This window comes from Biomphalaria glabrata, chromosome 9, assembly GCF_947242115.1.
Source record: "Biomphalaria glabrata chromosome 9, xgBioGlab47.1, whole genome shotgun sequence".
In the NCBI taxonomy this organism is placed as follows: Eukaryota; Metazoa; Mollusca; class Gastropoda; family Planorbidae; genus Biomphalaria; species Biomphalaria glabrata.
The window spans coordinates 39842513-39859830 of record NC_074719.1 but is presented as its reverse complement, the minus strand read 5'-3'; the positions used below and the strand labels follow the sequence as shown (position 1 = coordinate 39859830).

The 17318-nt window shown below is 37.7% G+C and overlaps 1 protein-coding gene across 3 annotated transcripts; it reads right to left on the bottom strand.

The window, feature by feature from the left end:
• Positions 1 to 1062: 1062 nt before the first annotated feature.
• On the bottom strand, positions 1063 to 17317 carry LOC106054153 (uncharacterized). Of its 3 annotated transcripts, none has more exons than XM_013209908.2 (6): positions 17156 to 17317; positions 11927 to 11986; positions 11033 to 11096; positions 9484 to 9653; positions 6722 to 6958; positions 1063 to 5855 (listed from the first exon to the last, which is right to left on the bottom strand). In XM_013209908.2, the coding sequence occupies exons 3-6, from the start codon at positions 11087 to 11089 to the stop codon at positions 4910 to 4912; spliced, it is 1410 nt and encodes a 469-aa protein (XP_013065362.2). In that variant the 5' UTR covers positions 11090 to 11096; positions 11927 to 11986; positions 17156 to 17317; the 3' UTR covers positions 1063 to 4909. The 3 variants fall into 3 exon arrangements, with proteins under 3 accessions (XP_013065362.2, XP_013065364.2, XP_013065363.2); XM_013209910.2 differs by having other exon boundaries at positions 9484 to 9648; positions 17156 to 17296; XM_013209909.2 differs by lacking the exon at positions 11927 to 11986 and having other exon boundaries at positions 17156 to 17281.
• Between the last annotated feature and the right edge of the window lies 1 nt (position 17318).

Here is a 17318-nt window from a genome sequence, read left to right as displayed (position 1 = left end):
CTAATTGACACCCTCGTTAACCGTAGGCCACAAAAACAGATGAACCTTACATCATCTGCCCTATAGATCACAAGGTCCGAAAGGGGAACTAGTTAGGCTAGGTTCACATCTAACTTTGCATTCACTTTCACTTATCCTTTAATCTTCTGGACGGTTGGGGCACTACACAAGATCTGTCAACCCTCTTCCTCCATTCTTATCTCTCATTTGTCTTTGATATAATTTCATTCGGATGTTCTTTCTGAAAATATTGAAGCCTGCCTGGGTGGACCACTTCGGGGGCCGATTTTGAGTTTGTGTTTCCACACAAACTGTCTTTGTAACCTTGTTTTTAAAGTGGTGTTGCCGATGTGCATGGAAAGATCAGCAATGGTAACTCTTTGTTCCCCTTTGTATTCTACTAAACTACGCTTACGTACGGCGCAATACTCCCATTTTATTTTCTTGATATCGTTAGTGAAACTAACCGTTTATAATATTCCTCATTCGGTCATCCGTACAAACCACGTTCTTAGTTTATCCGGTTAATAGCCGTTCTACTTACTGTATTATTTTATGTACGTTCGTGTTTCGTGTTTAACAATAAAGTGGAAAAAAAATACTTAGACAAAAAAAAAAAGCTTGCATTAAATATTATTTCTATGAAATGTGTGAAATACTTATTGAAGAACGTACGCGTTGCACAGCTAGGAATTCGCCATCATTTGGGAGCCCGTGGGCTTAACCTCTTTAAGGGCCCATGCATTTTGATTTTCGGCATCATGACATGAGATAATGGCGTAATATGTAATATTTAATGTAGAAAAAATTAATAATTTCGAACACTCATTCGGGGTCCCCCTCAAGTGGGGGCCGGGGAAATTTTCAAATTCTCTCTCCCCCCCCCCCCCATCATAGCTACGCCACTGAACGTGCGTATTTAATGTAATAACGCAATATAATTCCCTGCAACAAAATCAAGTCCATTACATAGTTTCTCACTCAAAACATAACATTGCATAGGCCATAGACACAGATTACAAGAGCACTCAAGGAAATGAATCAAAGTTAGAACTCTGAAAAGGTTGTGCATGGTTGTAAACCATAATATTTAATCAGGACTCGGAGTTGGCAACAAAACTGACATTGACATTATTCATTATATAATACAAAAAGTAACTTCATGGATTTAGTTACAGTCATGACGAGAAGGATGTGTGACAAAGCAATCGGCTTCCGAATCGGGTGTCCCGGGTTCGAATCCTGGGAATTTTAATTTCTGGATCTTTGGGCGCCTCTGTGTCCACCCAGCTCAAACGGATACCTGACATTAGTTGGGGAAAAGTAGGCTCGTTAACTGTGGGCTACAGAAACAGATGACCTTTACATCATCTGCCCTATAGACAGTATGTTTTGATAGGGAAACTTTGCATAGCAAAGTTGCACTTGTGACAGGTTACAGTTACTACAAGTTACAGTTACTACAAGTTCCAGTTACTACATTATAGTCACAGTTTCCATTAAAGTGCAAACAGGCAATCGTTAATATTGTATGTAAAGTTAATAAAAAGAAAATAATTGTATGTAATATTGTTATGAAAATTATATACTGTAGCGGTTGTCATTCATGTGTTTACATGTGCTTGTAACTCGTCCGTAAGAATCTGTTCACGAAATGTTAGAGGTGTGTAGTCATTCAGTGTATTACAGCCATACTAAGCAGACATGGTCTTCCACTCTATTATTATGCTCATTACAAATATATAGTATGCAATTATAATATGTAAAATTAATTTGATTTACAACAGAAATAATATCTTCCGATAAAAAATCTTGTATCAGAAAGTAAATATATTTGTATCTTCACTACGTCAACGCATTATCAATCCCAGGGGACAAATATGTTTCATACAACCATGCAATACTTAAGATGAACATAATTACATAACATCAAACAAATATAGTCATTAGAATATAGCCGTTACAATCATAACAGTAAAATAGATACTAGTGCGCTAATTGTTTAGGTCTAAACAATCTAATTTTCTAAACAAATAGTCAAATTGAAAGACTGGTGTCACTTATGTATAATATAATTGTTGATCTCCCTCCCCATTCCTCTCTCCACACACACACACACATACACAGGGGCGGACTGGCTATATGGGCAAACGGGCAAATGCCCGGTGGGCCGGTACAAAATGGGCCGGTCTGGTCGCGACCTAAGAAAAAAAAATCAATGCAAAAAAAAAGTCACAGCAGCAAGACACAAAGGCCCGAACACGTTTATTCTTATTACAATTAATTTTGTTTGAAATTCAACAATAATATAACAAAGAAATACACTTTACGCTGTACGTATTATCATTTGCAAAACGTTAGACCGTACTTTCTGCAATGCACGAGCGGCATGGACTGCTTTGATGTCTTCGAGGTTGTGTTTGGCCTAATCATTTTGCTGGTCGGCATAGGCCTTTGATGGCACTCCCATTTTGTTTTTTGCTCCTTTCCTCCCCCGTCTTTTAATGGTTCCAATGAAATTTAACCAAAAAGAGGGACGAGAGAGGTTAAGTTAGAAAACATTGATATAAGGCGCGACAATTAGCTCTCTAACAATACTTCATAGAAATTAACTTTAACACATACACACAGCCGCGAAATTGCAAACCACCCAACTTATTCACAGCTCAATATGGGTATAAAGCTCTACTTTCTGCGATTTGAAAAGAAAAAGTAAGTTTCTTTTTGTTTATTTTTAATAACATAGATCTAAAAATACTACACTTAAGGCTTAAAAAAATATTATTTAATTAAAAAATAGATCTAAATCAATTTTTATACTATTATAATAAATCGCAAACTTATGCTTAGTATGAAGTCATTAATGATGAAAATTATTACAATAATTTATATAGCGCTGTCACATCCGATATTTAGTGAAAGGAGATTTATATTTTAAATAATGGGTCATGGTATATTCATGTACAAATCGCGTTTTTGAGAATGTAATAGGAGGAAGCAAGAGCTTTTCAAATTAAGTAAGTGCCTCTCTAACCGTTCTGCTTTCTCTTATCTTTTAATGGAATGGGTTGCCTGAGTCAGCCAGGAAAACTAATGATTTAGCATATTTTAAGTCACAGATCAACATGCATGACTAGATTGACACATGAAATGCGTAAGACGTAACAATCTTATTTTTGAAAGAAACGTCTGTAATCTATAATACCAAAAAGCTTCAAACCCATTAGGCTGCTATAGTATTGTTTATAGTTTTCAGACTACATACATGTATAAATAGAATACATTATGTAATCCTACGAATGCATACATCCATGTTTCGATGCGTTATCAAACTTTATATATTTTGTAGAGAATTAGGTATTAACCTAAAATGTAACACATGGGCGTAGCCGGGATGGAAGGGTCCTCAAACCATCACTTGCCTCAGACCTCATTGAAAGGGAAACTTTACTTACTGCCCAGTGCAGAAAACTATAGTTTGCAAACTTCATGAGCGTAGCCAAAAGGGGTTTTGTGGTTTCCCTTCCCCCTCCAATACAAAAACTAAAGAATTTTACCATTTTCTACCAGTCGCTGGGCTCCAGTGAATAGCAGATTTGGTTTTTGAATTTTTTAAGCGGAAGAGTAGCAGGCTAATTGCACAGTAGATACCTCAGAATATGCATTTTTAAAGCTTAAAATAACGGAAATAATGCTTGGTTCCGGGGCTTCGCCCCGGATCCCACAGAGGAGAGCTCTCAGCGCTCCCCCGGACTCCCTAGCTGCCCTTTGGCGGTGTGTACTGTCATTCCACTGATGATAGGAAGAGAGTATTCGAGGGTAGAAAAAAATTTTTGAAAGAATTTTAGATCAGAATGTAATGAAGATTAATTACATATACACACACACAAATATATATATATATATATATATATAAATTTCGGAGTGGGGTAAAACTCCCCCTCCCCCCAGAAAATATATGACATGCCATTTGTGGGCCGGTTTATATGGTAATGCCCGGGCCGATTTTGATACCCAGTCCGCCCCTGCACATACACATATACTTACTTACATACATACATACATACATACATACATACATACATACATACATACATACCTGGGGCGGACTGGGTGTCAAAATCATCCAGGGGATTTCTATAAAATCAGGCACACAAATTCTGTATCATGTGATGGACATCCATTTCTAGGTGTACCGATCCTCAAAATCATTGTTACGTTTGATAATATATCGATATGCATTCATACAGTGAATTCTATATCTTTATAAGCAATATAGCGTCTTTTTGAAATCAGCAATTATGTAGGCCCTAAAAGGAAGAAGCCTACTAGTAGCACTGTCTACATTCTACATTTTATTTTCGGAGAATGTGTTAGAATAAAATAGTATTACACTGTAATGTTTGTGAAAGATTTTTAGTTTAAACATGACGCTCAGAGGGCCTTTTATACAAATAATAATAAGAATATAATTAGAATATTATAAAACCTTTAACAATTTGATATGTGCCATAGTGGCTTCGATCAGGCCATTTCGGTGGCCCTACCGGCCCACTGGGCATTTGCCCAGATGCCCATATAGCCAGTACGCCCCTGATACATACATACATACAAACATGTATATGTGGCTGAACGGTAAAGCGCTTGGCTTCCGAACCGTGGTCCCGGGCTCGAATCCTAATGAAGACTTGGATTTTTAATTTCGGGATCTATGTGCACCATTGAGTCCACCCAGCTCTAATGGGTACTTGACACTAGTTGGGGAAAAGTAAAGGCGGTTGGTCGTAGTTCTGGCCACATGAAACCCTCGTTAACCGTAGGCCACAGAGATGGATCAACTGCTCTATAGATCGCAAGGTCTGAAAGATGATTATTTTTTTAATGTAATTTTCGGAAGCTTCACTCAGTTCTAGAATTGTAATCCTTGCTTCGATAAACTATACAACGTTCGTCGTACTAATGGGATTACTGCGTCCTTAAATCTTAGCGATGAAGTGTCCAGTATACTCCCAGAGGCCGAATAAAATCGTTGATGGTGGACCAAGGCCAGGCTCTCATTGACCAACACGTCTGTGGCCGATGGTCGATGTACTATGGTGGTATGAACGTCAGGGAACAAGACCATCTCTGGTCTAACTATTGACTTCTGCCTGGCATCGCCGAACGTCTGATTCATACGTACTAGATTTGTGAAGACGGTAAGAGAACACCTTTGAAACATCGTTTCGTCTCTATCGCTGATGAAATAGTGTTGTTTGATTTCTGAGAACTCTTCCCTGGTTGGCATTTCTTGGAAAAATGTGCTTTCTACTATATATGTCCCTATTTGTTCGTGGCTTGTAGAACAATTGTTTTTTAGATCGTAATCTTGATTTATTTCATGGATTAGGTCTCCCCAGGTGTCGTGATGATTGGGAATAATAAACTCATCAGTGTCTTGGATCACAACATACTTTGATATTCCCTTGTTACGATAGACGCAGTCATTGATAGCCAATACCTGACCATTATAATGTATTTCTGATGCTGGAAGCGGCCATTGAATGACGGTCATTAGCCCCCTCTTCTGGTAATGTCTTAGTACGATGTCTGTTGCGCTTGAAATGCTCATGTTATAGACGAAGAAATGCTCAGCTCCGAGAACTCTGTTGAACTCAACATTCTGAATGATTTGTCGGTAATTAGTGAAGTTGAACAACGCAGCGTAACAGACTGTGAAGTTTCTCTGTGAGGGCAAGGAATAGAGGACCTCAAGGCTATTCGTAGGTAAAGTGTTTTCGCTGGTGAAGGTCAGGGACACGAAATTAGGTTTACTTGTGGGATTTATTTCACACTCAAAGCTGACAACTCGAAGTCTGGAAAAACAAAGAAAAAAAATACTTTTCGTTAAAAATGACAGAACCACATGTTTTATTGAGCGTTTATTTTTCTCATAATAATGAATATAAAAGTTGAAAAAAATGGATTATTGATTTACCCCGCCCATTCTCTTCAACCCCCCACCCGAAAAAAAATCCATGTTAAGCGAATGTATAAATCTACTGGACTTCATACATTCTAATGCTAGTCATTTAGATCTAGATTTAGATCTAGGCTCCTGAACATTAATTTATTAAACTCTTTAATGTATAGGACCTACATGCGAAAATATCTGACGACGTATAGTTCGTTCCAGAAACCAAAGTATTTTCTATTTATGGTTTGAAAAATTATAACCGTCAAACCAGAGTTTTCCCCAGCGTGGCCAGTGAGCTAGTAATTCTTTTCCAACGATATACAATAACTATCAAATTTCTAGGAAATCGTCGATAATCGCGTCCTCCCGACCAGCCAGAAGGTTCAACGATCCACCCCGAAAGTGTGAGTTGAATAGAGTTATTGTAACATACAGAGCTACATTCCAGCATAAATTAATGTAAATATCTGCGTAATGGTTGGATGCATGATGAGAGGTGTAAACCGCTTGGTGGCCTATCAATGGGGATCGAGTTCAACACCCAACTCGCGCAGGGTTTACTGAGAACCCGAAGAAAGCAAGGACACCTTCTCCCAGAAGCCCCCTCCCCTCCGGAGAGCCACATAAGAGATTGGATCATTAAGCCCTGCGCTCGCTATAATCATGAAAGATGCGCTCCACAGAAGCAGTTTGGAAAAACCAAGAACAACTCATCTGTCAACACTATTTTAAGACCAACATCACGTCTTCAGAAATGACTTGCACCTGTTTCCATGGTAATCCACTAAGAGTTGCCGAGTGCCGTATATCCTGTAAGTCTCGTTGGCCTCTATTAGGTAACACATGACTGGATCATTCAACTCAGTGTCCTGCAGGCCGAATATTCGGACTAGATTTTTGTTGCTGATCTTGTCGTAAAAGGCTGAGAAGAGCCACAGGTCGTGAATATTTAGTCGCTGAAAACGTACATCCCCAGGCGGTTTGACTAGGTCATCGGATGACCTGAATTCAAGGAATACAAGAAATAAGATCAATAAGACTTGACTAAACGCTAACAGCACATAATAAATATGAAATCTTTTTTTTTGAAGTAACGTCTATATTATACAATATAATATAATATAAATAAAGCAATGTGTACGGATAAATACGTGCTTATTTTGCAACGTCTAATATCATTTTAAAAATATAAAGTTATCGTAAAGTTAGATTCTACCATCTCCCTATTTACCACTCTTTCTTCCCTTCTCTCTCACTCTCTCAATCTGATTTTTCTTAATCTCAGTCTCTTTTTAGAAAGCTTTAACTTATATCAACTCACTCTGTCTGTCTGGTACAAATCTAGTACATAGTATTTCTCCCACTTCCCATTCTCGGATCAAGTTGAAACTTTTCGCAATTATTCATTGACCATGACAAAACATGAATCAGTAAAAAACAAGGTTACAAAGACAGTTTGTGTGGAAACACAAACTCAAAATCGGCCCCCGAAGTGGTCCACCCAGACAGGCTTCAATATTTTCAGAAAGAACATCCAAATGAAATTATATCAAAGACAAATGAGAGATAAGAATGGAGAAAGAAGGTTGACAGACCTTGTGTAGTGCCCCAACGGTCCAGCAGATCAAAGGGTAGGTGCAAGTGAATGCAAAGTTAGATGTGAACCTGGCCTATCTAGTTCCCCTTTCAGACCTTGTGGTCTATAGGGCAGATGATGTAAAGTTCATCTGTTTTTGTGGCCTACGGTTAACGAGGGTGTCATGTAGCCAGCACAACTACCAACCGCCTTTACTTTCCCCAACCAATGTCAGGTACCCATTAGAGCTGGGTGGACTCAGGGGCGCCCAAGGATTCCAAAGTTGAAAATCCCAGTCTTCACCAGGATTCGAAACCGGGACCCCCGGTTCGGAAGCCAAGCGCGTTACCGCTCAGCTACCGCGCCTCTTCTGGACTAACTGAAGTCTTATAATTATTTTGAAAAGGCTCAATCTCTTCTCTTATTCGAATGCTCAAAGAGAATAAGTGTGGTTGCATTTTTTAAAAAGTTCACGAAAATGAAATTTAGAAGATTATTATTCGTTTTAATTCAGGTCAAACTTATAATGCATACTAATTAGCTTTTTCTCTTTAAAAAACTGCTTGCATAACTGATTTTAAAAATTAGATTTTTCGCTTTCAGAAAAAAAAAACAGTTGCCGTTGCATCAGAACTTTGAATGGTCTAAAATATTGTGATGTCGGATTTTCAATATCTTTTCTAGTTTACGAGATCTAAACGGGACAGACGGACAGACATTTCGCACAAAACTAATAGCGTCTTTTCCCTTTCGAGGGCCGCTAAAAATATTAACCAATTAGTTGATCAATTAGCCGTAATTAATTTTGTTTTATTTAGAGACGGAACAGCTTACTAAGCTACCAATAATGTACAACTTATTTCCCTTATTCGATATAAATAAAATTAATTACCAATAATTAATTGACTATTTGAGTATTTTGGTTAATGATTCATGTTTTGTTAGGTACAATTTTTTTTAGTGATACCACGTCTGTTCCAGACATTTTTAGACAGTCTGCCATAGGATGCACTAGCTAGCTAGGGATCTATCGAGCAGTCATCCTCCCTACATTGCTCTATGCCTCAGAAACGTGGACAGTGTACAGAAAACATGCAAAGAAACTGAATCACTTCCACATGACATGTCTAAGGAAAATACTGAATGTCAAATGGCAAGACAAAATACCAGATACTGAAGTCCTTCGAAGAGTGGGTCTGCAAACGACACTAGCTCCAGATGGAATAACCTGCCCAGTGTGCAGCCGAACATTCCGGGCTCTCATGGGTCTCACCAGCCACATGAAGAGGCATAAAACCCCAGTGCAAAGCCCTCAGCCCCCTGGATGACAAAGTGGTCATCGTCGAACCACGATGGACGAACTATATAGGTACAAAAAATAGTTGTTTAAGGTATCAACTTGATCAGAGAATGTTTGAGGGAGAAATAGCGTTGACAATTGTATTAATTAATAGTCTAATTGTTTTTTTTACTTTTCTTTTATTAACAAAATTTAATAAAATACTCTGAAAGACACAAAGATAAAGGCACATTCCTCGTCCCATATGCTAGGACAAATTTGTACAAATACTCCTTCTTCCCTAGTGCTATTAGAACATGGAATGGGTTGCCTGAGCTAGCCAGGAAAACCAGTGACTTGGCAGAATTTAAGTCATTGGTTAATATGCATGACTAAATGCATGACGCGTAGGACGTAATCATCTTCTTTTTTGAAGTAACGTCTGTATTATATAAGATAAGCTTTGTACAAAGTATTGTAAAAATATGTTTTTCTGTTTTGTCTGTCATTTCTTCTCTCTCTCTCTCTCTCTCTGTTTCTTTCTCTCTTTCTCCCTCTTTCTCTCTTTACTTTTCTCTCTCACCCTCTTACTCTCTCTCTATTTCTCTCTTACTCTCTCTCTCTCTCTTTCTCTTTCCTTGTTTCTCTCTCGTTGTTTGCTGTTATACTTACCGATGTATTGTCCTGCTAAGGTTCACCAGAACCTGATGACTTTGCTCAGAAACAACAACTTTCCCTATCTCTGGCCAAAACTGTCGTGAAACCATCGAACCGAAGGACGAAAAGTTGTACAACGTGAGTGCCAATGTTCCTAGCAAGAAGCTCACGGCAATGCACCTAGACTATCAAAATAGGGATAAAACTATAATCAATTGTATGCCACCAATTAATATGGCTATCTTTATTCACGAGACAGCTGGGGGTCACTCACAAAGGCCGCGGGATACACATTTGATACCAAAAGAAAAACCGCTGCCGAGGATAGAGGCAGACGGCGAAAAGAAAATCTTACTCGACCACAGGCGAACAATGGTTTTGCTTACCATGAATGTGGCGAAATATGTGGGTCACAGCTGGGGCTGCGTATCCACGGGAAATATTGCATTCTTCATGAATCTTCTGGATGGGGATGGAATAAGTTACTTGGAGACCCAGTCCAGAAAATCCGCTACACCGTTCCACAAATGGGACCGACATCAGTGTCCTGTTAGCTGGAGTGGCGGTCCCTGCTCGGAACAGTGGTGGTTAGAGTACATGAATATGACGCAAACTCTCAATGGTTACTGAGGCCCTCAGCCACTTATAACGAGTGGAAACCAGGAACGAGGCGCTGTGTATAGTGTGTTAGGCACTTAGTTTATGTTATTAGTTAGAGACGCACCATAGAAGACGTATATTGAACGGGACTAGTGACGCTTGGGATATTTTGGGTTAGAGACTGGAAAATCAGTTAGCGATAGGATTCTCTTGGGTACAGACGTGTTTTATTTGACAGAGACTTTGACTGTGGCCTTTTTCTTTGATTAAACATTATATTCATTGTTCATCAGTGTTGGCCACATCTTTTCACTAGTTAAAATGTTGTTAGTCTACTGCACTGGAATACACCCGAACAAGAAACTCAAACACTTGCTGAGTAATTTGTCATATAGTTGAAAGCACTACAGATTAAACATCCATCACATGTGCTGTATTTATTTATTCCGAGCATGCTACAATCGATCACTTCTTAATCACCACAGTTTTCCCAGCCGTAAAAATGCGAAAAAAAAAAACAAAAAAAGAAGAAGAAAAAAACGTAAAAGTTTCTAACCAGTTTAAATTCGAATATTTTTTTTATCTCTTTTGGGAGGCCCCTTTCTTGTGGACGACACAGGGCTGTAATCCCCGCCTGCCCTCGCTTCAATCCGGCCGTGAGTTCATGATTAGCAGACAAAAGAAACTAACTAGATAGCGAACAGGCAATCGAATTATTTACGTATGCCATAAATCAGATAACATTTAAAGTAAAGTATTTAACTCTTTCTCTCCTAACTGACGATGCCAACGTTGATTCCATCAGAATGTGGTAAATAGTTACGGAGAGAAAGAGTTAATGAACTCATTTTTATACTATTCCAAAAGTTGATAGCTGACAACATTTTTGTAAATAGAAAATAATGTTTTAATGTAAAGAAGTCATTGCTAATTAATGTGAATATTTAATGATCAACGTACAAACCTTCTTAAATTGTTTCAACACTAAACCAATCTGAGTTTTTCTTTTTCCAGGCTTCATTTCTTATCTAAGAAACAGAAACACGTATTTTAATTAATATGAGCGGTACAGATTAAAGATAACAAGCTTCTTGCTAGATCTATGCAAATATTTATTTGACTTTTATAATTGTTAATAGTGGCTAAGGAATTTGATTTTTTATTTAGATTTCCATTCTTTCCGGCGTCCACATGAGCGAGTCCTGAGTTAATAAGGGTTTCTGTGTGTAAACTTCAGTCCATACCTCCTCACGTCGTGCTTTCTGTGCAGCGAAGGTATCTATAACATCGTCTAGATATTCTAGATCAATACTTTCAAGCAGTTTTCACTTCACGTGAATAGCAAGATTACATGGCAGTGGCGTGATATTTAATATTTAATGTGAAATAAAATAGGACATTCATATCGCCCCCTTCCCCCCCCCCCCAATCAATTGTTGCCAGGAAGGACTTTCGAATTGTACCCCTTTCCACCACCCTATCTACGTCACTGCGGCGTGAGGCGGGGGGGGGGGGGTGCCGGCAGGTAACATTCGAGCCTGGGATTGTCGAGATGACAGTCCAAAGCGAATACCACACGACCAGGCAGCCATCCTACAACAACAAAAAAAAAAAAAACTACAAGTAGGTTATTTCAGATGCATAGGTCTATTAAAGCCTCGGCTTTTATCTCATTATCTGCGAGATTAACCCTAGTAGTTCCAAGGCTAAAGCAGGCTAAATCAAATACATGTAGGTCTGGCGCATATATATAGGCCTATATATATATATATATATCTTATTTATCTTACATGATACAGACGTTACTTCAAAAAAGAAGATGATTACGTCCTACGCGTCATTCATATAGTCTACTTACTTCATTCACGTTTTCTTCTTCTAGATATATTCCGATTGATGCCATATAACGTGTCCTGGCCTATAAGATAAGATAAAACAAAAAAAAATGTATTCATAGCTTTTAATGGCGCTGATAGTGTTTACACAGATCTTACTATGGCATTGAATAGACAGTTTTTGCTTGAACTGCGTCATCTCTGTAACACACAGCGTCGTTTTACGCTATTTAAAACTACTCGTCACATAGGGCTAGGTCTGGAGATCTGCCCACGGGCCATATCGCTAATCTTTCCACACCGGTGTCAGAGAAAAAAATGTGTTTGTGTCTGGTGTATTTGTTTTGCGATTGATGGATACAGGATGACACGTTGAGAGCGGGGATACTCAAAAGCATAAAAAGCTAACTTTTTAGATAACCTATAGGGTTAGGTCTACTGTCAAGAAAATACTATTTGAGATCTCTTCCATGTAAACCAGGGGTGGGCAAATTACGGCCCGCGGGCCACAGGTGTACCCACAGTATATACAGATTAAAAAGCAAATATATTAAAAATAATATCTATATAACTTATTGAAACTGTCTCATTATAAAAAGTTTCAAGTAAACGAAGATTATGCTAATTGGTTAACTTCAATTCACTCAATACAAGACAATCTCTGATCAGTATTTATTCAATGCTATGAAGAACTGTGTTGAATGTTGGGTATGCTTGAAACAAGTTGGCAAGTGTAACAACTGATGGAACTCGATCTTTGATAGGGAAAAATAGTTTGTTTTTTGTTTTAATATACAAAATATATCCCAACCATAAACTCTTAACAGGAAAGTTTGCTCAAAGCTGCATAAAATTTCAATTTATCATCGGCAGTAATATAGTAATAATGAACTTTACGAGAGCTAGGGGTGTTAATCATAGGTATTTCCTATTTATTAACAAAATGATCCAATGTATCCGCTATCTTAGCATGGGCAAGGCAAATGAGAACAATAAAAAATCTCAGTCACAAGGATAAAAACTAGTAAGCTAGTTCTACAGTTCTGGAACATTATGCACGAGTGTAAAGAGTAAAATACTGCACATTAAGTGCAACTGTATATTAGTCAGAATATTTTAATGTAAAATGAAAACAGCAATTTGAAAAAAAAATCTGTAATTTGTTTCAAAAATTGCTAACTCTTCTTGTAATTCCTTAACGTGGAGTGTGGAAAAAAAAAACGTGAATATAATACATTGTAAATATGAATTAAAGACATTCTATACAGTTAGCTAGAGTATCTCTCTAAGTTGTATATACATATGCGGCCCGCCATTCCCAATCTTTTTTAAATGCGGCCCTCGATACAAAAAGGTTGCCCACTCCTGATGTAAACATTAGTTCCATAGTATGTGGACAACCACTGGGAATATATCATTCTTGAGATAAGAGCTTTAACGCTAATTTAAGGCATTGCAAGAAATAGACTTGCATTGCCAAATGAAATTATCGCACAGATAGTCTACACTATAAAATACAGATTTAATAGGCGTATCAGCCTTTTTTAAATTTAACCAGAGGTGGTGATCATGGGCGTTTACTGTGGGTTCACCAAATAAAAAGAATAGACGTCTTAAGTTAGTGTATTCACTACCTTATATTCTTCTCCCAAGTGATGGTGGGACAGCCTTGAACCTGTCATTCATTCTATGTAATTCAAAAGACAGAGGAATGGAGAAATATGTTCGACAAATCACGTGTGGTGCCCAACATTTCAACAGTCTAAGGGATAGGTCAACGCTTCTTCTCCCCCCACAACTATCTTATAAATTACAGACGCTTCTTATAAAGAGACGATTATTATTTCCTACGCTGCGAAGTCATCTGTTTTCCTGACTGATTCAGGCAACCTTTCCATGTTCTCGTGGCATCAGGGAAAAAGGAGCACTTTAACAAATTAGTCTTAGCATGCGGGATAAAATAATTGCTTTTATCTTGGTGTCTTTGTGGGTATTTTATTAAGTTTTATTTTTGTATTTGTTAATTATTGTACAGGGTTTTATGTAACTGCAACTCTACCTTGTAATCTTCTGTCTTGAATTGTCTCTAAATTTAGTGATTTTTAGCGGCCCCCGAAAGGGGAAAAGACGCTATTAGTTTTGTGCGAAATGTCTGTCCGTCTGACCGTCTGTCCGTCCGTCCCGTTTAGATCTCGTAAACTAGAAAAGATATTGAAAATCCGACATCACAATATTTTAGACCATTCAAAGTTCTGATGCAACGGCTACTTTTTTTTTTTCTGAAAGCGAAAAATCTAATTTTTAAAATCAGTTAAGCAAGCAGAAAGAAAGAAGGGTTTCTCAACCTTCGGCGAAAAAAAACAAAAAAAAAAAACATGCCACGTTGAGGCCTTTCTCTTGCAAGCTTGGGGTCTGGGGGAGCGCTGTAAGCCTCCCCAGTGGGGTTCGGGGCAAAGTCCTGACGCTAAAAGCGTTTTCTTGCATTCTTCAATGTAGAAACGCATTCGCCTGACATCTACAGCTCATTATTTATCAATGAAGTTCGGGGCGAAGCCCCGATGCCAAAAGCGTTTTCTTGCATTCTTCACTGAAGAAACGCATTCTCCTGACCTAAAGCTCATTATTCATCCTATTAAAATAGGATCTTTGGAATAATGTTTTACTTGAAAAATATTCTAATATGAATTCATTGGCAAATAAAACAAATTTTATTTGCAAATAAAACCGATTTGTTCCTTGAAAATAATAATAATAATAATAATCTTTATTGTCCGTACGGAAATTTGTCTTACAATTTGTGCATTACACCAAACAAAAAACATTATAACTATAAGAAACCAAAGTGTACATTCACACCAGACTAACTCATAATTTACATGTGACAAAGTTTATATCAGATTGTTCTTATTTAATGATTTGATTGCCAGGGGAACAAAAGAGTGTTTGTGTCTGTTTGCCTTTGCCATCGTTGTCTTGTATCTCTTTTGTGATGGTAAAATATAAGATATCTCACATATTTAGATTAAGGCTATGAGGATCGCCGGCGAAAAAAAAACAATTATTCGATAAAAAATATTTTAAAAGAAATGCTCATTTGTAAGTGATACATTTTGTTCAAAAGGCATGTTTGTAACTTTGTTTTGCTACAGAACTAGAATTTAAAACTCTAAACAAAAAAGTGGGAGGAGAAATTAAATGGACCAATGAGATTCTACTCTAATTTTTTTGTGTGCATTTTTAGGATTCGAGAATAAATTGTGAGTTATAGTCCCAAATTTATTTAACTAGAGAAATATCAGTTTGAGTAAAGGTTGGAAAAAGGCGAATAGGAAAAGAATATTTGGGTTTAGAAGTTATCTCAATCGTTACTCTTATTCTGAAAAATTTCATATGAATTCTAGCTTTTCCAAAGCAAAGTCTTTCTTAAAATGATTATGATAAATTCATGTGACATTACATAAACTCTGTCGCCATATTTGACTATTCTGTTTTAAAACGACATGTTTTCGTCTGGAAAGGGGAGAGGGTGGTAGAGTGAAAACGTTAACCCTAGCGCCTTTATAATTTATGCTAACGATTGCATTTAGCATTAAAGAATAGGGGGTGGGGCGACTCGATATAAGAATTTAATTTATAGCATATTAGTGACAGATTTTTTTTTTTATTTTGTAATTTTTAAACTATTATACAAAAAGAAAATGTATTGGTTTGTCCGATGGGGGGAAGGGGATTGCATGTATCGCCCCTCCCACCTGGTGCAACCCTTTTTCATTTTATATTTACTAATCATAAATTTTGAGATTAAGGTGTAGTGCGACATAATATACAAATGGGTTCACATATCAATACGTAGCTTAAATTATATAGATATTCAACTAATTTTGTTCACAAACTATGATTTCTCCATAAAATTAGGACCGCCCCCAACTCAGAGTGGGGAGGGCAGTACATGCAATCGCCCCCCCCCCTTACCCCACCGAATCGGCAAAGTTACCAGAAGGGGAGCGACATAATATAAAATGTATTATGTTAATTAAACTAACTTTGTTCACAAACTATGATTTTCCATAAAAGTAGGACCGCCCCCCCCCCAACTCAAAAGTGTTTAGGTGGGAAGGGCAGTAGACGTATTCGCCCCCCCCCCCCCCCCCCATTCGGCCAACAGGGGAACGACATAATATAAAGATCGGTTAAATATCAAGAACAAGTTTTAATCATATACTTATATATATTTAATTGATTCTGTTAGCAAGCAGTGATTTCTACAAATAAATTGGACCGCCCCCCCCCACTCGAAAGTTTATATATACCCTGCTCGCTCTTATCCCCCGTCGTCCTGCGGGAGGTTTGGACTAGGAAGTAAATTATCTTCAACTCTGAAGGAACATCCGAAACATGTCAAACATTTTACAAAACAACATTTTTTTAACGAATGGAGAGTAACTCGAATGTAAACTAATATGATTAGTCTAAGTGTCATTTAGGGTTTTTGATCAAAATTTATAACATTCAGATTCCCTAATTTTTTTATTTTTTTTTTGCAAATAGATACAAACATCATAAGTAATAAGGCCAGAGACTTGGTTACAGCAGCGATAGGACTCCACGATGGCCAGCTTAAGATAGGAAAAAAAAAACGCAAGCTAAAAATCTATGGCCATATTTCAAGGTCTTCGGGGCTCGCTAAGACCTTCCTTCAGGGAACAGTATCAGGAAAAAGAAGAAGAGACAGACAGAGAAAGCGATGAAAGACAATTTAAAAGAATGGACGGGCCTGCCATTGAAAGAGGCTCTAAGGCAAAAAGGCAGAGAGGAATGGAGAAAGATGGTCGACAGATCTTGCTTGTTTCCCCAACGGTACAACAGACTAATGGATAGGTAAAGGCAAACGGTTAGACGAACAGTGCATTAGACATTACTAAAGGGCATAGGCGTTCAACGAGATGGGTTCAGAACACTGTGACAGCATTAGTGTTGATCCAATACTGATCGATAGAGATCTAGCAGCTTGACTTTTTTTTTTAACGTGTTTCCGAAGTTCCTTCAGAATTGAAGATTATTTCATCCTTCATGGAACAGCACCAGGAAAAAGAAAAAGAGGAAGACAGAAAAAAGCGATGGAAAGACAATATGAAAGAATGGACGGGCCTGCCATTGAAGGAGATTCTAACTAAGGCAAGCAGGGAGCAGCAATCTTAGCTTAGTATTTATAACTGATAACATACGAAAAAAAAAAAAAATAGACAACTCACCATGTTTTAAAGGCTGGTTAATATACATTATTAGTTTGATCTATCCGTGCATCCAGCTTCTACCTAATTGTTATTGTCATTTCACCGACATTTTTGACTCGTGTGTATGGCCGGCGGAACACAGCGAGACACTGTGCAAATAAAACCTGTTTCTTTTTTTTTA